This window comes from Platalea leucorodia (genome assembly GCF_965183815.1).
Source record: "Platalea leucorodia genome assembly, chromosome: 1".
Classification (NCBI taxonomy): domain Eukaryota; kingdom Metazoa; phylum Chordata; class Aves; order Pelecaniformes; family Threskiornithidae; genus Platalea; species Platalea leucorodia.
The window spans coordinates 67,126,966-67,153,865 of record NC_138823.1 but is presented as its reverse complement, the minus strand read 5'-3'; the positions used below and the strand labels follow the sequence as shown (position 1 = coordinate 67,153,865).

Here is a 26,900-nt window from a genome sequence, read left to right as displayed (position 1 = left end):
TACATCTTTCAAAATATTTGCACCATTCTCTGCTTCCCAAGTATCCTCTCCTCCTCCAACAAAACTGCTTTTTTTGACTTTTTAGGACACATAATTGATATGTCTCATTCAAAGCTAAACTCTTCCTCCCAGCCTAGCAGTATGGTTTATGCTTTCTCCTATCTTCTCTACATTATACCGGATAAAAGCAGATGAGGCATTTCTGATTCACGCAAATCTGAAGAAACCAAAAGTGATAGCGTGAAACTGAGTGTCACTTACAAGCAGTCGCAGTGCCTCTCCCTACTTAACCATTACTTCTTTTCTCCTTGGTTATTTCTACAGCTGTATAGATTTGCCTGCTATATGAAGGAAACTACAATTCTCAACTGCAATCTGAACAAGAGGAAAGAAACAGAAGGGAAAAGGCTGCAGAGACGGATCATGTGGTACATAGTTTAACGTGCACTTGGCATACAAGACTACAGCTTGTCTTTAACATGCCTCCACCTTTTCCTCAAAAGCTTCCTCTGGATACAGAGAATACATCAGGACTCTCTACATTATTAAGTGGACCTATATGCACCATTGGAATTTTACACTTGTTGGAATTTTGAGATACTAGTTTTATTCCCCAAAGTTATCACTGACGCCTTTTCCTCCATTTTCTTTACATTTTACCGTTCCACAAACAATAAACTATAATATATAAACATCCAGGGGCAGTAGAGTAAAATTCAGCAGATACTGGAGAATTTATTAAGGCACCAGAAGCAACCTAATTACATCAATAATTATATGAAACTGCATACAGAAGAGAATTAATAATGAAAGATGTTCATAATTTCCAGATGAAAACAAGAGCCACATCTGCATGAAGTGTCAGTAATCATACAGGTGAGAGAAGCAACCAATTATCTCTACAGCAATTCTCAGTACAGTATCATAACTCTATTGAAAGAGCTAATTCTGCATCAGAGAAATTCCAACAAAAGGAAAATACGTAACTTTCCTCAGATATTTCTCTCATGTATAGGTCAGATGAATTGGCATCTGGAGGACTCGTTTGATAAAGATCCTCATTAACAAAAAATGAGGCATTTATTCATAAGAGATGAAAAACAACAAAAAAATATCATGAAATAACTACAAAATCGCCTTGTAAAAAGTTACATAATTGACATTATCTGTAATATGCATTGTGTTACTGGAATCAAGTAAATAATTCACTTTTTCCACTTTAAGCTAACATGTAGAGAAATATTAGCCTTGTCAAGTCACCTGAAATGAAGGGACAGTCATATGGACACCAAGAGCTCTTCTAGGTATGTGAAATTTCATACCAAACTATGATAAGTGTACTTTGCATTACACAGATAATCAGAATTACATCATTTTTCTACTCAGCAAAACACAAGGTTGTTAAAGTTTAAAAAAGATCACACTATCAAATTTTACCGATAAAATTTCCAAGTGAAGAATGAACTACTACGAAAAAATATTGAAGTATTTTTCAAATGTGAATGAATTCAGAAGATAAGGCGTTCATTCTACAGACTGAGGAGCACAGGTTCTTCAGGTAGACACAGCAGAACTGATAAAAGTTAAGTTCCAATTTCAGACTATAAAAAAAGACATGATTTGTGTGTGTGTGTGTATATATATATATAGGTGTTTTCAACTCATGAAACTGACAGGCCAAATGGTTTTTGCACGGTCACACATAAATTCTGAGCCCGTCAGGCTTTCTTTGAAGCCAAATTGGGCCTGACTTACAAAAAACTGATGTAAAAGATTTTCTTTTCAGTGGCGTTATGCCCCATTTCACTCCTTACACTGGTGTGCATACTGGACACGTGGAGAACGCAAAGCGCAGGTTTCCATGACCTTTTTGAGACAGCTCTGCAAGGTCTCAAAGCGTATGTATACTGTAAGGTCCAAAGTTTTACTAGAAGAGGATGAAGCACTGCATTTCAGGAGTTCTTCATTTTCGGTATTTAGAGCTCGGGAAGTGACAAAAAGCACAAATCCGTTGAAGCGTCAGGGAATAGAAATGAATGATGACGCCCCACTTTAACCCTATCACCAAGCCGAAGTTTCCCAGCCCTGCCCCCACCCGCTCTGCCCCCCCACGCCCTCCCCCGCCCGGCAAACAGAAAGTTGCTTCCCCAGCTCCCGGCACACGAAGACCCCGACCCGCCCAAACACCCCTCGGGCTTCCCTACAGCCAAAACCCGGTCCCCAGCCCGGGGGGCTGAAGGGCCGCCGCGGCGGGACCCGGCGACGCCAGACGAAACGTGGACAACTTTCCGCGGGCACCGCCGGGGCTGGCCAACCCGCCGGGGCCCAGCGGAGGCGACCCGTCGCCCGCCTGGGCAACAGAGCTGCCGCCCGCCCCCGCTGAGGGCCGGCAGGCGCCCTTCCCCGCCCGGAGAGAGGAGCCGCGGGCCCCCGGGACCGATAACGAGTCTCAGCGCCCGACCTAAGAGCGGAAGAGGCTGAGGTGTCAGGCGGCGCCACCGAGGAGGGAAGGGTTAACCCCGCCTGGCCCGGGCGGCGGCAACCGCCGCTGCGCCCCGCAACTCACCTCGGCCCCACCCGCCTCCTCATCGTGCCGCCGCCGCCGCGCCCCACCCCTCCGCGGCCGGGCGGGCCGCCCCGCTGCCTTCTGGGATCGCCTCCGGGCCGCCCGCCCCTCCCTCCCTCCCTCCCTCCCTCCGCGGGCGGCGGGAGCTGCCGGAACTACGCTTCCCGGCGTGCTCCGCGCAGCGCGGGAACCCGGAAGTGAGCGGCGAGGGCGGGGAGCGCGGGGCCCCGCGGTGGAACTTGCCCGGGTGTTTCCTGGCGACGGGGGAAGTGAGGAGCCGCCGCCGCCGCCGCGGAGAGTGGGAGCCGCGTTTCTCCCCCTCCCGGGCGCCCGATCTACCATGAGACCCGCCATCTTCCCGCTCCTGCCTGACCCGGGCTGCCTCCTCCTCCTCCTGGTGAGCGACCGGCTCCCCGCAGCCCTTCCCTTCCCTTCCCCGCCCGCCCCGCCGCCGTCCCGCCGGGGGGGGAAGCATCGGCCTGGGCTGGGCGGCGTGGGGGGCGGCCGGCGGGCCTCCGGGCTCTTCCCTCCCGGCCGCCGGCGTCCTCCCGCCCGCCCCGCTTGTGCGCGCCGGCAACGTGCCTCGGGCCGGGCGGCGGCCCCCGGCCCCGCCGCGGTGCCGCCCCTCGCCTCGCCGGGGGCCGGGGCCGCTCCGCCGGCACCTGCTCGGCGGGGGAGGGGAGGGGAGGGAGGCGAGCGGCGGCTGCGGGAGCGGCCCCGGTTGGCGGAGCCCGGTGTTGTGGCCGAGGCTGATAGGCTGCGGACCCGGAACGGGCCGGCGGCGGGGCGGGGTCGGGCCGGGCCTGGGCTCGCCGCTCTGCGGGCCGGGGCTCGGGAGCCGCCGCGGGCCCGGGGTATCGGCCTGGCGGGCGGTGGGGCCTGGCCCCGGCTCCTCCGCGGAGGAGGCCGGCGTCGCGCCTTCCCCTCTTCAGGAAGCGAAGGTGGAAAGCGAGGGGAGGGAGCGGGCCCGGGAGGGCCGCGCAGCCCCTCGGGCGGCAGCCGGCGCCGCGGTGCCGGGAGGGAGCTGCCCTAACGGTGCCTCTCCGGAGCCCGCTCGTCGCCCGTGCTTCAGTGGTGCCGCCCTTAAACCGAGGGCAGCGGGTGCCTGTGCCCGAGCGAGGCCGGGGCTGCTCGGCGGGCCCTTGCCCTCAGCACGCCTGCAGCCCAGTAACCCCGTCCCAGCTCAGGGGCCGAAGCCGGGGAAAGTTCCTGAGCTGGCTTGCACACTCGTCGCATTTATCTTTAGTTGTCAGCCTACAGCGTTTTGGGTTGGTTTCTTTTTTAGGCTGGCATCACGTGCATGACCTAAGCCACCTTCCAGCTTTGCACACACAGAAACTTAATTGCTGATGTGTGTGTTTTGTGGAGATAAGTTGTCTGTGCTATATTTTATCTATTTTTTTTTTTTTTAACAGGCTGATGTAGTGATTCTTGCTTTTCTGGATTTGTGTTGGGCCAGATTGTGGGCCTTTCATAGCATAAGTGACTTGCAGAGCTAAGGGGACTTGTGTGAATAAGTTTATTAGGATTTGTTCTTAAGATATTAATGTGTTTAATCAATCTATTTTAAACATTAGGGAGAATAAAATGAAAAATTTTGTAAAATTCATAAAATGAATTCAGAAAATGAAGGAATTCAGAAAATGAAGGAAAATTTGGAGGTAAAGGTAGATAGAGCTTTGGGGATCCAAAGGGAAGTACATAGTAATCTAGCTACTAATGAATGAATGAATTAGAAATGTAAGGACAAGTACTTAATGAACAGAACAGGTACTTGTTATCCCTTTGAAATGTGAACTTCTACCTGGATAAGCTCTGATTAAATTATTATAAACTTGCTGTAGTTTCAGGGTTAGTAAATATATGTGATTGGTAGTGTTTGAAAAAACACATTTGAAATGTTTATATATAGATGACTATTTAGAGTGTGTTAGCTCACTATATGAGAGACTAAAGTGAAGAACCTAGTATTTTCCAGTCACATCTGTGTGTTAAAACAATGTTGCTTATGCGCTAGGTTGGTTTTCACCATTGTTTTAAGTACAGACTCCAATGGGCAAAAACAAGGAATGTGTACTGTTTTAAAATGCCATTTCAATGGGCAAGTACAAGTTTGAAAAAGTGGACATGAGTTAATGAAAGCATTTTTTCTTTCTTCATGGTACAGTTGATCAATGCAAATTTAATACGCATCAGTTAGATCTATGTGTGACAACTACAAAATAGGAAACTGCTAAGATCTTAAATTTCCCCATGTTTTAGTTGCTGTTTCTTTGTGTATGGGTTACTTAAACCAACTTCTAATGTGTTTAAAAAGAACTGTATACATAAAATCTCAAGAAGACTATGGGTCAGAGTTGTTTTTTTTAAAAAAAAAAAAAGTATAATGTTATCTGTGTAATTCTTCAGCATCATATCAGATGTGGCCCTGTGTTGTAAGATGCCTAGTTACATACTTGGATCAAGCCAATGAATCATTGCTTTTAGTATATCGGTTAAGAGTTTTGGAAAAGTTGTCCTCAGCAGACTGGGAGTGGGAGGGATCCTTTTTCTTTGAAATAGCTGAAAAACTGTTTTACAAAGTATGGTGTCTGTTTTCTCATGGCATTCAGAGAATCTGGTAGGGTGTACCAGGTCGGTTTTAAAGTTCTAGTAACTTTGTTTTTCTTGTTACCGACAGCCATGAATAGTTAAGACTAGCAACATAACTGTGGTCATGGTTGGTAAGCTTTGGGAGAGCACTCTGCTCTTCATCCACAGGATGTGCCATCTCGCAGAGCCTCTTTGAGCATGGCAGTTGGCGTATTTTGTGCATAAGTGAGCTTATTAGTGTTACATCAGTGGTTCCTAAACCAGAATACAGTGATATGTAGCTGTGAAAACAGCTTACTAAGCTGGTCTTGCTTAGTAATAGCAATGAAGTAAAAAAAAAATTATTTAAATTTCCAGACTTTTGGATAAGCATATTTATTTTCTAGGTGGGGAATTAAAATGCTGCAAAAGGAAGAAAAGATACAGTGTCAATATCAAAAGAAGTTCTTTTGTCTGACAAACTTGACAGTAGGAGATCACTAAAATTTCAGAGAGCTTTGGGTCTCACTCTAATATTCTTCTCCCTGGTCTCACTAAAGGTTGGGTTGCTAGGATGGAGACTGCAGCAGAAAGTGTTATAGGGATACCTACCAGTCCCAGCACAACCCTTTTGCCTTCCAACTTTTCAGCCTCATGTGCTACCATTGTACTGGGCTGCTGGGAGATGAAAAGGGGCTGGAGAGAAGATGGGGAAAGTACAGGCTGGCATGACCCCTGCAATACTGGAGCCGAGTGGAAGGGCGAGCAGTGCACAGCACAGGCTGTAGAGGACTGTGTGCAGCTGATCGCAAGACTGGAAGAAGAGGCCCCTTGTGCTCATAGATTAAGATGTTTCTGCCATGGTGGTATATTGCTTAATAGTGGGTAGGACAGATCTTTCAGATGAATCCAAGACAGTGGAATAAATGCTGACGGGACAGTGGCTCATCACATTCTCCTCTAAGGCAAGGTGTTGTTCTTTGGCTTTGCTCTAACCAATCATTATGTATGTTTGCCTCTACTTGCAGATGTGTATACTTGGCCTATAAAGAAAATTCTAGAACAAGACACTCTGTTGCATATGCTGCTTCTGCATATGTGTGAAAGACATTTGTCAGTGTTTCACTGGGAGGCTCATGCACAGTGTCCCTGAGGAACAGATGTGACAAGAGGAAACCACCAACTGATAGTGAGGGAAATGAAAGGGGAAGTTCTCTGTGGTTTTTTCTTTCTTTCCTTTTTTTTTTTTTTTCCCCCTTAAACAACTGTAAAAGGATTTCCCAATTCTTGCACTTTGATCTGTGGAGACTTATTAGGTTTCAAAACACCACTCCTATACCTTTTCTTTGTAGCTTATTTGGAAAGGTGTTGTGGACAAACTGAGAACACCTACTACTCAACGTATTTGGCAACACCTTTGGAAGAGCATATTTGTCCTCTCGCATTCTGAGAATGTGAAATGTTGGAGTGTTTTCTGAGTCTTAAAGCTTACCTAGTTTTCTAACACGTAGTAGCTTCTCTTTACTTGGGCTTATTACGGAAGCCTGGTGTATATGCATTTATGATTCAGTAGCCCCACTATGTATGCTCTACCCTATAAGTTGATGCAGTTTATCATTGGCAAGTAATATTCAGTGTTACAGTTGGTCTTACACTATAATGTTTTGTATTTTTAGTGAAGCTTTCAAAATACTACTTATATAGCAATGCAATTGCAGCTATTAGGAGCAGTAACTTAGAAGAGGCACTGGTCAATGAACTTTTGAATTTCCTATTAAACTTGTCACAGGAAAAATGCTGTAGGGTAATATTTCTCTTTCTTGTCGGACTGCCACTGCCTTTTGTGTCTTGTTAATATGATGCCCAGTACCCAAACAGTGAAAGTAAAATGAAATAAAATTATGTCTTTTAACTTAGTGTTAAATGCTGTAGTAAGTTGCTCAAAGAGAAGTTGAACTCTGTACATTTTACAACGTATGGAGCATATTTCTGTGCATTTGCCCCTCTCTGCATATGTATTAACAAACAAATTTTATAGTCGGGAATCCTGCTCAAAACATAATATTCTGAATATGAGTGTTAGTCAAAGATTGTAGTTACAGGCAAGTTTTAGGCCACTGAGCCTTATACAATGAAAGAGGTTCCCTCCAAGAGTAGCATGGGAGTTCTGAGTTGTCCACCGTCTGTCTCTAGAGACTGAAATAGTAGTTAACTGAGGACCTTTCCCTAGGTTGGGGGGCAGGGAGGAGGAGGGGAAGCTTAGACTCTTGCTATGGAGAAGAATTGCATTCTTCTTGCTATGCCATGTGATGGGCGAGTTCCCTGTTTGGAGTGCTGAGGAGGGAAGACAGGAGAAACTGAATTGATTCTTCAAACAGAAGATTCAGACAATGCTGGAAAATGTGTAAGTTATTGACAATAGGATGTCAGAGATCCTGTTGCTGACAGTTGAAGAACTCTGTGGTGACACATTCCTTCATTTTCCTTTGATATCCTTACTCTTCTTCTCTGTAATCTGCTTTAGGTTTTTTTGGCAGGACAGCTTTCTTAAGCAAGAGACTGGTCCTAATACTGCTTTGCTGGGAAAACAGAATTACCGCTAGTGATTCTTATACACGCTCAGCAGTTATCCCCAGTGCTTTAATCAAACCTATTTCTTTTGAAAGACTTAAGGATTGTATGCTGCTATTCAGGAGGACCAGTTGTTCACCTTGCAGGCTCTTTTGTAAGCCTCATTTGTGTAGTTTCCAGATATTTTGTTTGCTTGAAGGGAAGGAGTTCTCCCATGAAAAGCAAGTATACAAATACACTGTAAATTTTATACCAGAGCTTCTTCAAAAGCTCTTCCAGAGAGTCTAGAGATGTTTTCAAGTAATAAGTGCTTCAATAATGGAGTGGTTTTGGATGCATTAGCAATGCTTCTTTTTTTCTTCTCTCCCCCCCTCCTCCTTATTTGAGAGCGAGTTCTCAGTGATTTAGAGGAGGAACGTTTGGGAATGTAAGCAGAAGTGATATTGGGAGTTGATGTCAGAGCTTAAGCAATGTTTTCTTGCAAAACTAAAGTGGAGAAAGCTCCTCTGAAAAGTAGAGGAGGGCAGGTGCATTGTAGAGAACTAGGAAAGGAAGTGAGATCAAATTTCCTTCTGAGAGTTCTGCCTTTGCACATCTTTCCTCCCCAGTGTGTCTTCGTTCATCAGAAGCATGCTAACCATTGGTAGAAACATAGGTAATTTTCTGTTTCAAAACTGTTAGTTATGTCAACTGCTCATATAATCTAATTTTAAAAAAATGTTCATAACATATTTTAAAAGTTTGATTAACTTTATTTTAATTTACTGGCTCTCAGGTATTTAATTTTACATTATTAAGGGTTATTCTGTAAAGCTGTTGCTGTACTCAACATTAACTCAGAATATTCTTTTCACTGCCAGTTCAGGATGCTGTATTTCTCCAAACCAACTGTAGGACCCTGTCCATATTAAATTATGCTGTGGTCATAGCAAAAAGTGCCTTACAAGAAGTGACGAGAGTTCCATAATTTTTCCTTTTTTCATATATGCTACTACTGAGAAACTGACTACCCTGAGAATACGCCCTTTACAGCTAAGAGCCGTTCATGCCATTAAAACATGTGCAAAGTTCCAGTACTGTGCCCTCCAGATAAGCACCTGTTACTTGCAACCTCTTCCAGGAATGAACCAAACCTGGAAGTGTCTTCACATGCATGCATGTACACCTTTTCTTTAATCTGGTCGTGATCCACAAGATCTGCTCTTTGTGTAACTGATAGAACATAAATGTTATCTTGTTGGCTGCAGTGGCACTAAGCAAAATGCAAAGTGCAGTGGTCTGTATCTTAAACTACGTAGTAATTGAAATAGTGAAAGCAGTGAGGACAGAATATCATACATGGTTATTTAAATGCAGCTGCTCTATGCATACCTTCAGCAAGTAACCGGTTCCCAAGTAATTGTATATGCAGCACCAGGTTTCTGGTAAACACAGTAAATCTCCTGCTCATCTGTTTTTATTGCAGTCAATGTTTTGGGTTTCTTCCCTCCCCTTGTTTCTTGACCTGTGTTAGTTTGGCTGTAGCAAGAAAACTTTGATGAACAGGAGTATTGTGAGTCTCACTGTATTTACCTGATAGCGTCAAGTGGTAGAGTTTTGGTTTTTGATTGGCACTGGAAGTTTGATCATTTAAATTGAAAGGAACGTCTAAAGGTAATCTGGTCTTACTCCCTGCTCAAAGCAAGACTCACTTAGATGAGGTTGCTCAGGGTTTTTCCCAGTTGAGATTTGAATATTTCCAAGGATGGAGGTTCTACAGCTTCTCTGGGCACCTGTTTTAGTGTTTGATCAAAACCTTGTTGAAAGTTTTATCTGAAAAATCTATTTGGAGCTCCAGCTTGTGTCCATTGCCTCTTGTCCTGTCACTGTGAATCTTTGAGAAGAGTCTGGCTCTGCCTTCTCTATAACCTCCAACCAGGTCATTGGTAACAGCAGAAATAGTTTCCTCCTCTTAAGGCTGAACAAATGCAGTTGTTTCAGCCTTTCCTTGTATACCCTGTTCTCCAGGCGCTATTCATCTTGCTAGCCATCTGCTGGACTTCATTCCCGTGTGTTAATGTCTGTTTTGTATAGGCAATCGCAAAGCTGGACAGAATCCTTCAGACGTGGTCCCACAAGTGCCAAAGGAAAGGGAAGAATCACTTCCCTTGGTCTGCTGGCTGCACTTTTGCTAATGCAGCCCAGTATGCAGTTGTCTTTGCTGCAAGGGACATGCTGCTGACTCCTGTTCAACTTGCCCCCCAAGACCTTTTCTGCAAAGCTGTTTTCTATCTGGTTGGCTCCCAGCCTGCATGGGGTTATTCCACCCTGAGATGCAGGACTTTGCCTTTTTTGAACTTCATGAGGTTTCTGTCAGGCCATTTCTCCAGCCAGTTGAGGTCTCTCTGAATAGCAGATCTCCCTTCTAGTATGTGAGTCACTTCCCCCAGTTCAGTATCCTCAGGAAGTTTGCTGAGGGGGCACTCTGTTCCATCATTCTGGTCATTAAGAAAGACAAATCTTACACCCAATACTGATCTGGAGAAACTCCATTGGAGACCAGTTGCACTTGGTATCTTACAAGCCCTTTAAGCCCAGCAATCCAGCTGCTGTGTCGCTCACTTTATGGTTCACTTATTCAATTCATGTATCACCAATTTAGGTGTAAGGATACTTTGAGATGCTGTGTTAGAAGCTTGCTAAAGTCAGGGCAAACAATGTCCAGTACTCTCCCCTCATTTACAGAGCTAATCATCTCATTACAGAAAACAGTCAGATTGATTTACTTCTTCTAAATCCATGCTGGATGGATGTGGCTTCTGGAAAGAAAATTTGTCTCCATAATCCTCTTGGGGACCCAGGAAAATGCATTTTGTTTGGTTCTGTGGCTCTGTGTATGTCCAACTTGCTTAAGAGCTTTTGAACTTGGTCTTCCACTCATGTGGGTAATGCTTCTCTTCCCTGGTGCTCTACTACTAGGCTCAGACCTCATCAGCAGAAAATCAGACAAAGACAACATTGAGTATCTAAGCCTTTTCCATGTCCTTTGTTACTACATACCCTGCTAGTTGAGCAGCAGGCCTACAATTTGCTTAGTCTTCCTTTTGTTGCCGGCATACCTGTAGAAACCACCTGTGTTACCCTTCACATCCCCCTCTAGTTTCAACTCCAGCCGAGTTTGGGCTTTTCTAATTTCATCTGCCTGCTCAAGCAGTGTTTCTATACTCCTACCAAGTATTTATTTTCTTACCTCTACCTTCTGTTCTCCCCCCTCTTTTCTTTTTTTTTTTTTTTTTTTTTTTTAAATCATCCAGAAATTCTCTGTTAACCCATGTAGGTCTTCTGCCATACCTACTTTCTGCACAGTGGAGTGGATTGGTTTTCTGCTTTGAAGAGGTTGTCCTTGAAGATCAACAGGCTCTCATGGGCCCTTTTGGCTTTCAGAGCCATGTTCTAGGAGTGGACTGAATTGTTATTAAGACCTGAGTGTCTTCAGTTCTTGTCGCTTTTTTTCAGGGTTCTACAAGGTATGTTTTTCTATTAAAAAATAAGTGTTGTAGTAGATTATAGGTGGGAATTATTGTGAGACCCAGTCATTGGTGAGCTATATCTGAAAGTTTCATCAGCAGTGACAATGAAATGAAACACTGGAGATCCCAAAGGCTTGTTTCCTGGAAGAAGTAGGTTACCCATTTTATGTGCTGGAGTCTCCCAGCTGCTTCACTTTGGTCCAAAATTAAGGATATGCTAATCCACAGGGACATTTCAGGTATATGGTTTGCTGCATCCAGTTTCAAAGGAAGATACTTCTCTGTGGCATCGATTTCTTTAATCAGTGAAACTTTGTATCCTAAATGATGTTCATCAAACAGGAACCTGAGCAGAAGGTAGAGCCCTAGAAATAGAGCATAGTAAATGACCTGTTTCCTTGGCATACTTTTTGCAGCCAGCATGTCTCCTGTCTTGCCTGGCATCAGTGTTTCTTGACTGATTTCTGTGTGTGTTTCATTGAGGTGCATCCAAAAAAAAAAAATAGTCTGTGAGGATGTCAGGTTTTTTTGTTTTTATTTTTATAGATTTGGGAAGAGAAGAAAAGCAGTCTAACTTCTGTTGTAAGATCGCTGGCAGTAAAGCTTACGTTTCATGTCCAAGTGGATTCGTGTGGCAATTGGGCATAAACATGGAGAGAACTTGTTCATTAAAAACTCTGCAAGGAAGTATTTTGAAAGGCAAGGAATAGGTGCCTGTTCAAATGGTCTCAAAAAAGAAAACAACAGCTGTGATAGTGTTTTGCTGTTTCCCATAGCTGTCGTGATTATGAAGTGATGATATAATTAACTTTCTCAAAAGCTTCACAAAGGGAAAGCTTTTCAATGATGTATCCACATTTGTAATCCCAGGAAGAGCTTTTTGTTCCTTTAGTCACTGTCTATCACTTCTGTCTCTTATCATTTACTGAAATCCCTTTCCCTAAATCTTGCTGGAAACACTTCACCCCTAAATTCTTTGCCAGTCACAAAAAATTACGGTTTTTCATAAATGTGTGTATGAAAATCCTTTTTTTATTTTTTCCCTTCCTCTCCCTGTTGAGTCAATTCACTTGGGATTTTGGACAGAATGACTGAAAGACAAATTGGTGTTTCACAAAGGTAATTAAGACAGTATGTGGTGCAGGGGGTGAACAGTTAGGGGTTCTTTCCTACTAATGATGCGTTAATTAGTGAAGGGAGCTCAGTGAGTGTATGGGCCTCTCAGGAATTACCTTTGAATGACATTTAAAACTGCTTTGGTTAAGAAGGTATCATTGCAGGGGGGAGAGGCCTTTTTCTTTTCTTTTTTCTTTTTTTTTTTTTTTTTAGTATTTTTTCTGTCAACATAGGCCACCAGAATTTGCTAAACCAGTGCAAATCTGTACATATAATTAGTGTTACATAGCTATTAAATGTTATTTTAAAATAAGCCAATATACAGCTGTGATACCTTGCTGAGGATTTTGGTAACGATTTTGGTTGCAGCAGTCCTCTATGTTGAGAACAGTAAGCTCACTACGTGGAGCTGGTTAACTGCAGAGCCAGCATGTCTGATGCTTGCAACCAGTTGAAGCACTGGACCGTGTAAATGTGTTACTATTATTTTTAGGACCAGTCTGGAATACGTGCTTGAACATTTTTGGGGGGTCAGCCTGAAGCTGGCAGGGTTAATATTCCTTGGGGGAGGTAAACCAGCAGTGGGGTATCTCTGTATCATGTTTTTTTGTGCATTTCAAAATATCTATGGCATGTGTCCTGTCCTCTGCATTATTTATTCTTCTGCTGTCCAGAGTTATCCAGGATAAATTGACTGCATGTGTGCAGGCCCTTAGCAGCTGTTTAGGGTAGAAAGAAAATTGCTCTTATGCAGTCTGAAATTAGACACTCATTCTTCAAGCTACATGCAGCTGTGGTCCCAAAGGTGAATTTTTCTCTTCAGGTTCAGGCAGCATTGCTTTAATCAATGTTCTTCTGTAGAAGATAGCCAATGAATTAATTGTAAAATTTATCTTCCCCCCCCCCCCATTTAAATTGTGAGATTTTTCCAATGCCAACATGCCAATTAGAATGCAGCTGTGGAGTAGTATTTCTATTACTGCTTATTCGGAAAGATCTTATCCCTTATCTTCTCATATGTCATTTTAAGGTAGCAAATAATAAATACTAACCTAAAAAATGAGGCAAAGCATTTGTTAGAGACAAGCTAATGTATTGCCAATGAGCTTTAGTATACTATGATTGGTAGTTTGCATGTGGAGAATGGAAATTTGTGGAGTGTGCATCACAAATTTTCCTGGAATGAAGGAAAAAAAATAATCAAAGTAACATAAATTTAGATGGTGTTTCAAATGGACTTATTCTGAAGTTCAGAGTTCTGATGTTAAGGGAATGGGAAGCTGAGGCGACAAAACCCCATAGTATTTTAGAAAGTTTATAACTTTGAAATTATAACGTGTTCTTCCTCATTTTGATTCCCCAGAAAAAGAGGGAGGAGCAGCAGCAACACAGGACTGAATCTCAAAAGGTTTTAATGTATGGACAAATGCTTCGTATGCTATGGATGGCTGTGTCACAAAGTACTGTAGTTGTCTTTTGATAGTTGCACCAAACCTTAACCTCCCGCTGAAATATTAGCAGATAACCTCGGGAGGTTATCTGAGGAAATGCGGCATCTCAATCATGGTGAAGGAAGAAAAAAAACCTGTAGCACAAGGAGGGTCTTAGTGGTATTGGAGGTATTATTGGTAAAAGCTCTAGATCTGAGGTTAATAAATGGGAGTGGTTGCCTGCGTATTCATGTGTGGGTTAGTTCTGGCTGCGATTGCAGGGCGTAGCATGACTGTGTAATGCTGAAACTAGAAGAGGATAAGAATTTAATTTGAACTGCTAATTGTCATCCATATGTTCGCTGCTCTGCATTGGGAGTGTTGCTCCGTTATTTAGTTCTTATTGTCGTTGCCTTTAGCATAAAATAAGGATGAGCCAAATCAAGCTGGCTGTGTTCCTGTGCCAGTTTTGTTATTCGGAAGTACAAATAGGCAGCAGCACTAATATGAACAGTACAGTTGAAACAGTGTTATCAGAGGCTGGTTTGTCTGCTTGTCTTCCCTTATGTTGTCTTTAGAGTAGCAGTTAAACCAGTACGTTTTGCTTCCCTTTGGGTGGACTGGGTGAGGAGAATGACCCTAGCTGTATTTTTCACTGAAGTATTTTGTTTGTCTAATTGTCACTTCTACTGCTTTTTTTAACTCAGTGCCTCAGCTGCATAGTTTATAAGCAGTGTGGATCCTGTACCTCTGGAGCCACAGGACTGTGGTACTTCATCTTTAACTGCTGATAAGAATATGTGAAATGCAGATTTCTCCAACGCTGCACTTTCTATTTTATCTCAATTGCTTCTTAGGTATTTCTGTCATGGAGGGCTAGTTTATAAGTGTTTATCATAGCCCTTATTTTTCCATTTGAGCAGTTGGTTTTGGTAATTCATACCTACTTTTAAAACAAGTTCCAGCCTGAAAGGTAAAACTGAAGAGGCTTGTCTTTGCTTAAAGTTCCTACCTTTCTTGATACCGCAAAGAGATAGATAACTTGATGTTTTGGAGCAGTAGCGCAAAAAGGTATTCAGTATTGCAAACAGATGATATGGTTAATAAAAAGATAAGCAGCTAGAAGTGAGTAGGTGTTGAAATTGAGCATTTCACTTGAAATAAGTTGATTTTTGTCTTGTCGAACAATAATCTCAATATGTATTAAAATCTACCAAAATAGAAATTGTGTTATTTTTAAAGCAGTAGAATGTGTGTTGGCAGCAAGTATGGAAAATTCAGTTATTCACTTACACATTCAATTCTTCAGATTATTACAAGGTTGCGAACGTCCATGTGACATAGGAAATGCTGTTTCTCCTGAAAATGCTACATCTGTTTTCAGTTTCTTCCTCCAAGATTATGCTTTAAAGGAGAGATTCTGAATTCTGTGGCCACTCCTTCCACAGAATACAATAAAAGTTTTGGTTTCATTTTAATATCCATTTTCATCGCTAGTCCAAGAATGAACAAAACATACATATATATATGTGTGTGTGTGTGTGTGTATGTTATTAAAAAAAAAAAATCTCAATTCTTGTTCTGTAGTAGTCCTGTGTGTAAAGACGAGCTTTAAGCTAGGTTCATGTTTCTGTGTGTTAAGTTCAGTGGTAGGAACCATTAGCTGTGAGTTTCTTTCCTGATTTGGAGTGTCAAATCAATATAACTTGTAATTTCATAGATACCATTATAAATTGTGAATGTTTTTTTTTGTTTCCAACATTTTCATCGGTAAAGAGTTCTTCAATATTAATAATACATGTACCTACACCAAGTATTCCTGTCAGACGCTTAAAATGGGAGTAGATGATAAGATATGTGGAGGAAAAAAAGTCATGCTACCTCTTTTTAATATGGTGGTCTCTCTACCTAGTTCTGTGCAGTTATAGCACTGTTTGGCTAAATCATTATAAAATTGAACTGTCTATCAAGGCTAAAGAAATAAGTTTGCTTTTCTAGTATATATATGTTATTCATATTTCAGTTTAGGTAGATTTTGTCTCTCCTCATGGAAGTTAGTAACTGCAATCCTTAAATCTATTTTTGGTAGCTTCCTTTTGAGTGTTTTAAATTTCCTTGATTAAATTTAAGATATGGCTCTTGAGAGAAAAATAATAGGGAAGGGGGATTTTGGTACCAATTTAAAAATCGCTCTGAAGACTTAAATATAGCTCAGAAGTGATCATTAGATAGAGTTTCAAACTAATATAGTTTTGTCTCATAGTCTTATAATGAAAGTAGCTTATATTACTAATAAAAATCCTGCTTAATCAATAGGGATGGCAGCAGTTAGTTTAAGTTACGAAAATGTTCAGGCACAGTCTGGAATCAAGTGGTGACGATTAAGAGTTGAACTGTTCTCCCTGAAAGGGTGAATAATGTTCTTTTTATTATTATTTTTCCCCACCATTCTCTATTTACTGTTATCTCTTTCTGCTCTGAACTTTGTGGTTCGTTATAGGGCTTCTGGGAACGCAGCCAGCGAGATGCTCCTGATTGATGGTTCTGAAGCCAAACTTCAGGGGCTCTTACAGTGTCTGTGAGCTTTGTCGTTGCTGTCTCCCGGGATTGCTTTCAATTTGTATCATCCTACAGCAGGCTGTAAACCCGTCTCCTTCCTGTTGTCCAGGAGTTTAATGCAGACCTCAGAGCAGCAGCAGATTAGCGGCATGCATAAAGAAAAAGGTACTCGGGGACTGAAAGTCAGCCGCAGAGTCCTGTGGGGCTAGGACTTCAGGTAGTAACTTCGACATGTCAATCTGGATTAGATGCGGGCTAGAGCTGGCTGCCAAATGTAAAATGATTTTGTGGTAGAGGAGAAAGATGGTTTAGTCGTGTGCCTTTAGGATTTCCCAGCAGGAGGAAAAAGTAAACAGAAAGTTTAGCCAGTGAAAATGAAGGCTGTTCTTGTTGACTGCCTTGCAGGTGTAGTACTAATTGGAAATCATAATGTTCCACGAGTAGATTTTCTATATTCTTTGGATAGTTTGCTCTGGAAATGAGGACTTCTGTTTCATTATGTGAATTACAAAATAAAGAAGTGAAGAACTAAAATGCAACAGACCTGTGTTTTTCCCTTTTCCTATAGTTTTAAGATTGTGCACAGTTAAACTGTTAAACTCTTCCGCAAGAAAGTGTTGTGTGAAGTACAATAAACTTGGGAAAGAAATGCCACTAAACCTATTGGCCCGTTTCTTCTGTCCAGTTAGCAATTAAAGAACTAATGGCACTAATTGATAAGAGTAAAATGTTGATAAGAGGTTTACCTAAATCTCCTGAATAACCGGTGGGCTTCATTAACATGTGAAGTGGCTATCGAACAGCTACACTGTCAGCAGATGATGAGTTGAAATTGGGTGCACTTTTATTTTCTCTTTGGAAAAGGGATAGGAAGCCTGGCAGAGGTCTGCCGTTGGGGGTGAACAGAATGGGTTTTGTCCAGGCATTTTGTTTTGTGTAAGGCTGCTTGCACAGCCTTGTGCCACGTGGCAGAAGAGGATAATGATGTGTTTTGGGCAGTGCTTTGAGATCTTCCATTAGAAAAAATCAGAATAAACATCAGCTAATTTGCTAACTCCTCAGAAGCAACTAGTACTGGCTCCTGGCAGAAGTGGCTAAGTCATTTGCTAACTTCAAGTGAGGATCAAAACTGGATCAGAAATACTAGGATTTCTGTACGAATTAAACTTCCAAGTAAAAACACAAGCAGTGTTATTTTGAGAAACTTTCAGGAACCTGAGCTGTTATATTCCTGCTTTATTTGACAGTGTTTCTGAGGACCGGAAGAGTAAAAATGTGTGCCATCTCCTCTTCTTCCCTCCTCCCATATGAGCTAAATTTTATCTTTCTGAATGCATTGTTCAATTCCTGACTTTTTTTCCCCCTCAGCAATGTATTCTGTAAGTGTATACAAGCTTTCTGCATTCATTTTAGTCTATAGTTTGTTTTGTCATTTTTCTAAAGTGTTAAACAATTGAGTTGATTATAAACATACCTAACTTGTGCAGTTTCACACTCAAGTATTTAGTATTTTAATATTCTACTATATTTTTTTGAAATCTTCTTTCATAACAACTTAGTTTTACCTTCAGATTTTAGCAGTTTAAGCATTTTAAAAAAATCTGAATCTGATCTGAATTCTCTCAGTGCCAGGAGGCACACAAGGCGCGAACATAGTTCTTCCACTTCGATCGGTCTGCGGCTGCGTGCTCTGGAGTCACCCAAGGGCCACAGCGCAGTCTTCTGTTGGTTTTTTCCTCAAGACATGACCGATCCAGTTCCATCTCCTCCTCACTTCATTACTGATTTTCTCCATCTCTGAGTTGATGCTTATCGTTTCTGCAACTTTTTATTTTTTTTTTTTTTTTTTCCGGGAGGAGGTAGTTGGCCTCCTGCCCAGCCCCCATGACTTGGAGGGCCAGTGGTTTTTCTGTCAGGGTGGCCTTCCCTTAGGCTGCGTTGGTTCGCGGCACCTTCTTCAATTTTATCCGGTGCACCCTCCAGAGAGGGATCCCCTATCCACCACCCAGGGGACGTGCCTTCTAGCCGTGCAGCCCCAGCCGAAGGTTTTAAAAAATACAAATATAAAAATATAGCTAATTTTATGCAATGTAAAGGTGGCCACCTGAGTTGTTTTCAGATGTACTTACATAGCCAATTTTCCTTTTGAATTATTTTTGCAAGATGCTTTCTTCAGTGAATTTGTAGCTATCTTGTGAGGTCAGTTGGAATTTTTTTTTTTTTACCCAGTTACAAAGTGTGAACAATCACCCATGTGCCCTTCTGATGCAGGCCAGTGGAATGCAAAGTTTGCATTTAAAAGTAAAAAATTGTGAAGACTTATGTTTTTAGCCAGTATGCTTTTCAGAACATATGTTCAATATCTATTTTATAAAGTGTGCAGCTGACATTCAAAAATGATTTCCTCAAAAATGTCTTGTTTTCTGCCCATGGGCATCAAGCGCAGGCCTCATCAAAGGTCAGAAAAAAATTCTCAAAACAGTGTAGATTCTTAGCAATTTAAATAAGAATTTCTATTCCTTCATGTTAAATATTAATACTAGTAATATGATAAACCCCTCTTGTGGGACAGCAAGATTACTGGCTCAAAAGGATGTGCTTTCTTCCTTACAGGCATTATACCTTTATGAAAGCTTCAGCTGAAGTGAGTCTTGCGTATTTATTGACATTTCTTAAAGGAATGCTTTTTTTTCCCCTGAGTCTATCTACTTGTTATGAAGGTTTTGGCACCCACAATTATTTAGTCAGTATAAAATGTTTAAGAACATGTTTATGAATATATTTTGACAAAATAGAATTTTTCATACTTCTAGTGGAAAAAGTATTTTGATTATCTTGGGTTTTGTGCAACTTTTGGGGAAAGACGTTCTTAGTCTCAGGTTTTTTCCACTACTGTTTAATATAAATAGGCAATACGATATACAGCTTAATTTCATTTTCACCTTCAATATATGAAGACATTTGGGGTCTTTTGCTTCAGTACATGCAGCTTGCACCACATTTTTCCACAATAAGAGTTAAGAAAGCAATTAAAAATTTTATTCATACAATAAAGAAGTATTAGTTTTAATTTGTTTTTTCTGCACATAGCACAGTCTAGTAGAGAATTTTATTAGTAAGTCAGTCCTGTGCTTTGATTTTGCAGTTAAATATTTGCATTGCAAGTTAAGGTGTATTGTAGCAATCTACAAATGCAACTACAGTTCCTGATCTGTTTAAGTATATCTGCTGAATAACATAGCCTGTTTCCCAATTGCAAATAGTATGCTTATCTGTGTTAAGTTTAATTTATATGTCATTTATCCTATTAGATAAGATTTGTGTTGCTGCTGTAAAATTGTGTTAGGAAAAGTCATGTGGATTTAAGAAACTGATATTTTACCCATGCGTTATGTTGAAACAATACAAACTGCTGAGCTCCTGTGAAAATAGCTTCACCAAGACCTACTGCGGAAATTCTTTCCTAGTATGACTGCTGATGCAGAGCTGTGTGCAGCAGCAAAGAAGTTCCTGCTTTCTAGAGGCTTGTGTGGATTTTCTGTGTAAACAAGCATTGTCCAAGATTATGAGCAGGATAAGTAACTCTGTGGTCTTCAAGGGTGCCATCAGAGGTTCTTGAGACCTTGCAGGGCAGCTGAAGCCTTGGAACTTAGATGAGTTTGCAAAGTCACCTGTGGTAGGGTCGGATGACAGCCAACAAAATGAATGTTGAGTTATACTGTCCTTCATTGCCTAGAGCAATATTCCAACTGTTATTGTTAATCATAGCTACTGCTTCAGTTGTATGCAAGTTATGTCTGACCTAACACTTGCAACGAAACCGCATGTGTGTACAAACAAAAACCGTGCCAGCTCATTCGCATGCTTAACTGACCCATTACTAAAGCCATAACTAGTACTACCAGCACCTCTCCATAGCAACACCATGGAAGTTGTCATCCCGTGCACCACCCGGGGGTGATGGGGCGGTATCTGCCCTGATGGTTGCTGTCAGCTGTCACTCCTCTGGGGGTAAGCTGACCGATGTGGACCAGGGTCCATATAGGTAGCTTCTCTCTGCAAAGACTGAAGGCAGGGTCATCCCTTCTTGCTGCTCAGCAGTCAGCAACACCAGCATCTTCAAAGGAACTTCCCCAATACTGGCCTGCCACAACTTGTGCGTTGCAAAGGTTGCCTAATCAGGTATTTTTTGGCAGACCATGTCGTTATGCTGTTAGTTTGATGATGGACCTTGCAGCTCAACTGTTAGTTTTGTTTCTATACAGTCATCTTAAAGCCACAGTTCAGACGTTTGTGTCAGGCAGTTTAAGTGCCGCAGGAAGGCTGTGCAAACTTCACCACAGATCTTAGACTTGCATATAAGATCTTGTCCAATTACCAAGTGCGAAGCACTGGTACATATTTTGTATTACAACAGCTGGTGTGTTTTCAGCTTGTAGTGTAAGATGGAGTGTATAGGCTACCCAGCAGCCTCTATATGGGAAACATGAGAGGATCAGTATATTCACTGAAAAGTGTTTAGTGATCCATAAATCAGAAGGAATTGAAAATGATTGCTGCAAATCTCACCTACGTGCCGTTTACAGTGATAGTTTGTGAGCTGTGACAATGTCTCGCTGCAGAAGTCTCCCACAATTTTTCAAGCTAATCTTAATGAAAGCAGGTATCCAGTATGGCTAATGTTTTTGAGAGGCCAATATTTGATATACACTTGCAACAAATGTTAGAAAACTTGATGTTTGACATTGAATTAGTCTTTTGATAATTTGTAACCAGTCTCAAAGATGAGTGTGCCCTGGGGGCTTGCTGCTGGTAGTCATGGTTCTAGTATAGGTCCGGGATAGGCCTCAGGCTCCTCCATAAATACGGAGATCCTTGTATCACTGGATCCTTGCATCTCGCTGCTCTCTGTGGCATTATTTGGATGCTCTTTATGCTTCCAGCTAAATTTTTCCTTGGTGTCTTTAGTAAAAGCAGCCATCAGCTCTGCCTCTCTAGCCATAGGCAGATCTTCTTTGCAGTTGCAAGGAGTAAACTAGGGCTCTGGGAACGTCGACAGCGCGTATGTCATGTGCCACCGCATCTCGGTGCAAGGACTAATTCTTCAGGTATCATTGGGAATCTCCAGTCTCTACCTGGCTCCTCGACTTGTGTGTTCCTGTCAGTTCTCTACCAAAAACCTTCCTTTTCCTTTCCTGCTGTCTCTGTCAGCTGAATCATAGAAACCATGAATGGAACCACGGAATCATGGAAAACGAGGCTGGAAGGCATCTCGGTAGAGCATCTGGTCTGAGCCCTGGCCCTGCTTAGAGAAGTGCTGACTTTCTGACCAGGTTGCTCAGGATAGAAACATTCATGTCCCAGACCAGAATCTGTATTGTCCCACTCACAAACTTGCAGGCTTATCTCTCTCAATGCAAAAATAAGTTGCAACTCACTGATATCTCTCACCTGGGACAGACCTGCAACTCTGCCCCCTTTTTCACTGCCACATTTTGAGATAAAAGAACTGGGCCTGTTGCAGTGAGTATGAGAGCACTCTTCCATAAAATGCGTGTTACTGTGGTAGTTGCATTAACAGTAATACATGCGTTGCTTTCTAATTGAATGATCTGACATGGTGTCTCAGTTTTTATAGTCTGATATGCCAGTCGCGTGCTGGGACTGAAGCAGTGTCAAGAAAAAATACAGAAGGAGATAAAAGACTGTAGCTAGTTCAGTTAGATATACTGAAACTGTTTTCTAAAACAGCAATAAAAATGGAGGCAATTGCAAGCTTTACCTAATGAGAAACTTTTTAGGCAGACAAGCCCTGTAAGTGACAGAAGGAATTACTTGTCTCTGGGTAAAGCCACTGTGCCTACACGCTTCTGGGATGTGTGAGATTGTTAGGTGGCTAAAATTTCATTTCTTTCTTCATAGTGAATTTATGAATAGGAGTTAATGTTACAGGTAAATTTTGTACCTTTTCTGCCAACATAATAATCACATGAAGAGAGAGACGATTTTGCTTTAACTGTGAAAGTATATTATATCTCTAAATAGTGTTTATTTGTATATTTGTAGTACTGTTGTCATCTGAAATGCATTGACTGAATTACAATTATTTTACAGTTCTTCAGCTTTTGAACAGCAACATTTAAAATCATAGAAATGTTACTACTTTACTGCTGAAACTTCACCTATCTTACTGGTTTGCTTTCTCTTTTTAGGTGTCTTGGCTTTTTAATCCAACAAGAAGTGAAATAACAAGTCTAGATAGTGGAAATATAGATGACATTTTAAGTGAGTACTTTGAATTTTTTTTTCCTTTGTATGTCTACAGTTACTTACCTGTATGAATCTTGCCATGTTATTAAATGAATATGCATACGTTAGCTTTGAAAATATGAATTGCAATCGGCATAGAAGTGTTAAATGCCTGTGATCAAAATTAGCTGTCTGAACCAATATATCGCCTAACAAATTACTTCATTGTAATCTCGGTGAGGATTTGAAGTGTCTAAGAAAAATAACTGGTATCTTGTTTGCAGATGGGAATGCTTGATTACATAACCAAAACCTGCAAGAGAGCATTTTAAAAGTTCCTCAAAAAATAGCAGCAGCTGGAACACATGGTGATGGACCTTAAGTATCTTGCTTGTTCAGCTATGTTTTTCCTCAGGTTAAGCATTGTCCTGATTCTGGTGGCTCATAGAAAGGAGACTCATAAATTAAACAGATGTGTATTCCTTGTCTGAAACCTTTTTGTCTGAAAAGTATGCAATTTGCCTGTATGTGGTTGCCTTTACAGGAAAGAAGTTATTACATTGTTTCAAATATATTCAGAAAAAAAACACCTTTATATTCTTTTATTTAAGTCTGTACTAGAATCTGCCTACTATTGCAGGATTGCTTTGTGTAGTAAATGTATGATTAGGTGATATAAGATCTGTTTGTAAATACCTTTTATGCAGTGGAAAATATAGAATCCTTTTGTAAAAGGTCATTCATAAAAGGGAATATATGCCAAGTGTAAGTACTTATAAAATTTATCCTATTAGTTTCAATAAATACTTTATGCCTTGGAGGTAACTCTGAATTTCTGCATGCTTGTTAATTTCCTGTTCACCACTTGCGCTCCTTGCTGATAATGAAAATCTTAATGCCATAATATTAATCAAAACTGTAGTTTTTCCCAGTCTTCTCAAGAGTCATCTTTTCCATCATATTGTCTTTTCCAGGCTTCCAACATCTTAATCTTAGCTAGTAACTGCTTTGTAACTTTGTCAATAGTGCAAATTCACCCAGCAACATTTCTGCTTTATAAAGCTGTGGCTGATATTCTGTAGTTTCAGTATGCATTTCAATGTTTTTTTCAATGTTTAGGCCACTACTACTACTAAAAATCAATTTACAGCATGGTTGTTATATTGTGTAAAGATCACAATTTATTTTTGGGCAGGAGATTTGTCCTAGTTTTGATATATTTTCCTTTTTTTGGTATGTGAAAAATAATATGTAGGAGCATTATTTTGCTAACACACATATATCCCTGTAGTATTGCATTTTCTGTGAGTGTCCCTTGCCATTTTTCTTTTTTGGGGACTGAAGGTTTCTCTGCTACCTTTTGCTTTATTATCCAGCTTCTTAGCAAATAAGGCAGGTAAGGACGACCAGAGCAAGTTGCACAGGCGGACTGCATGTTGGTCATTCTTCTAACCCAAGTAGTTGACATTTCAACTTTTAACTGTTTAACACTTATGATAATCTGGGTAATGCTTAAAAGATACACTAGAGTACAACTTCTGGCTTTGAGTGCCTTAATTTTAAATCCAGAATTACTTTTGTCTCATGTGTCACTTATTTACTTATTTTGGGTCTTAATACCTTAAGTAGTGACATTTTTAATGTCTAGTATATCACTAAAGTCAATAAAATACTTGACTGAAGGCCTCTTTCATCACTTTCCCATTTGATATAGATTATATTTCAGATAAGATTTATCCTAGCAGTTTTCTAGCAATGAGATTAAGCTGTATGCTGAATAATCTAGAAATATTTGCTTTTATAGTTTTTGTGTATATTTTTATAATCTCGGATAAAAGCGCAAAGAAGTTTGCCTCACAATGTGACGTTGGGTTTTTTCTCTTTCTTTCCTCTCAGACAATGCAGATGTTGCTTTAGTTAATTTTTATGCTGACTGGTAAGTTATACAAGGTTTTTTTCTATGTTTAAACTTCTGTCTTTTGAAAACTGTCATGTTTGGCTGTAGTTTTCCAGTTGAAAATACAGTGGTATGTTGCTTTCAAACTAGTTCTTTCCTGTTTTTTTTAATGTCCTGGTTACTTCCCCTTCTGCTGTTCTGCCATCTTTTGTTTCATTCAGGGCTCCTGTTGGAGGAAGAAGGCTTCTATAGTAGTATGGAATAACGTGCTATGTAATCGATTCCTCCCCACCTCCCCCCAGCAAGACAGATTTCATTAACTTTTTGCTTCTTAACATAGAATAGTCCAAAATATTCTGTTTTTACATTTTCTTCTGTGTTGGTCCCATGCGTCTGTGCTAGAAAGGAAAAGGCTTGAAATTACACTAAAAATCAAATCCTTCTCTAATCTGGAAGACCTTCCACTTGGAGAACTAGAGAAATTATAATTGAGGGGTGAAATCTGAGCAACTGGAAAAGGAAAGAATTTGGGGCCAGATTGGTTGGCCATTGTGAAAGACATACTTAGAGGGAACTGTTTACTTGGAATTACCTTTTTTTTTAAAAAAAACTTGCATGCAAAATCATCATTAGAATTAATTTAAGCACCACACCCCTTTTTTTTATTATGTAAGAAGTAATTTTAAATGTTCTGTTCTGTTCCACCATTAATGTTTTTAAAAGAATCTTTAGCAAGGAAGAAACCAGAAAAGTATTCAGAGAAAATAAAGTTTAACATGCAAATTAATATAGAAAATAAGGTTAGAAAAATAAATTATTTTCTGTCTTTCTTGATTAAAACAATTATGGATGTAAATAGCTTTATAAAGTAAAGGAATATATAAACCGAAGTGCTACACTTTTAAATATTCCTCTCCCTGCTGTTCTGCTTTGTGAGCATAAAACATTGGCCTTCAGAATCAAAGGTCGTGTAGGTGATTAGACTTCTGATTCCTTTCACTTCTTTCACATCCCATTGTATGTCTAAGTCTGTAGGTCCGTATGGCCTAGAAATAGCAAGTGCACAGAGCTTTACATGAAAAATTTATGCTTTGCCTTTACTGGTAATTCATTCAACTAGTAACAGCCTAATTTTAATTGTTTTTTAAAAGTGATTTTGAAAAAATCATACCCAGTCTTTTCATATAGAATGAAGTTCTCAATAAAGATGCTTTTAATGCCTTCATTCAAACTTTGCATAAAGATAGACATTGTACCAGTCTAAATCAGTTTAATAACCTTTGTGTATATCTCTGTCATTTTACAGACAGTTTTTACATTCAATTAGTTCGCATCTTTTCATTTGCTACCACAGACTAAATTGACACTAGGCACATTTGAACTAATAGAATTTTTTCTTTAGAGAGATTGCATTTGTTTACAAAGTAAGCTATTTGTTTGAAATGTCTTTCTTTATAACAATAGTACAACTAACTAACTAGTTAAGTAAGAAACTAGGTCTAATCTCTTACCTCTTCTGTATAGAATTATGCTATAAAGGCTACCTTTTAAAATAAGTAAATAAATGAGACTTTTAAGATGGCGGATCATGGACTACTACAAAAGGTTTTATTAAAGAAAACCAAGGAAAGCAAACCTATGGAGAGTAAATTTAGTACACTGACATTTGTGGTCTGTGTTGCCATTGAAAAATCATTTTTGGATTTTGCACAAGACAAACTCCAGGAGGCTAAAAATCCATATTCTGATACTTCTGTGACAGAGGGAAGATACCAATATGTTAAAACTTTATATAGCAAGGTAACAAGTGTCCTGTTTTAGGATGCTATTAGCACAGCTCTTTTTGCAAATCTCCAGTGTTACCAAATCCTCTCTAGAATAGGTTTGCTTTGAATTCAAAGATCTGCGCGTGCTTGCAACTTGATTCACATTATAGTAGGCCATAATTTTAAAATGTTACAGTCTTAATTATGATCATTACATGTAGGCATTCAGTAATAACCCCTCAACGTAGCGTACTGCCAGGCTATGATGTAACATGACCTTTGAATGAGAACAGATCAGTTTTGCTGATGTTGATACTCTGCTATAAGGGTGGAGAAGAATGAGGGACAAGGAAGCCATATGTACCATATACATGCTACATAAATGTGTAGCATACACTTGTGCTGCCCAGAGTAAGGTTTCTTTCAGAAAATGGCCTTAAGCCTTGTTTGTATTTTGAGAGTAAAACCTGCGTCTTCGCTTAAGTGTTTGCTGTTGTAGTCATAACAGCATCCCTAGGCTGTCACTGTTAAGTTTAAGCAGGGCTTCAATGCAGGCTGTTTTATTGGAAGTCTCTTCCATGAGGTCTTATTCTGACAGCTTCTACAGTGCTGTTATACATCTTCAATTTAAAATTCTGCCATGTGTTTAGAAGAACAGAATATAAA

At 40.5% G+C, this 26,900-nt stretch overlaps 1 protein-coding gene across 1 annotated transcript in view; it reads left to right on the top strand.

The window, feature by feature from the left end:
• Positions 1-2,766: 2,766 nt before the first annotated feature.
• The window catches only part of ERP44 (endoplasmic reticulum protein 44), a 53,171-nt gene continuing 29,037 nt past the window's right edge, over positions 2,767-26,900 (top strand). Inside the window, exons 1-3 of the mRNA XM_082311124.1 lie at positions 2,767-2,963; positions 22,535-22,607; positions 24,468-24,507. Coding sequence (XP_082167250.1) covers positions 2,907-2,963; positions 22,535-22,607; positions 24,468-24,507 — 170 coding nt within the window. The 5' untranslated portion in view covers positions 2,767-2,906. The remainder of the gene's footprint in view (positions 2,964-22,534; positions 22,608-24,467; positions 24,508-26,900) is intronic.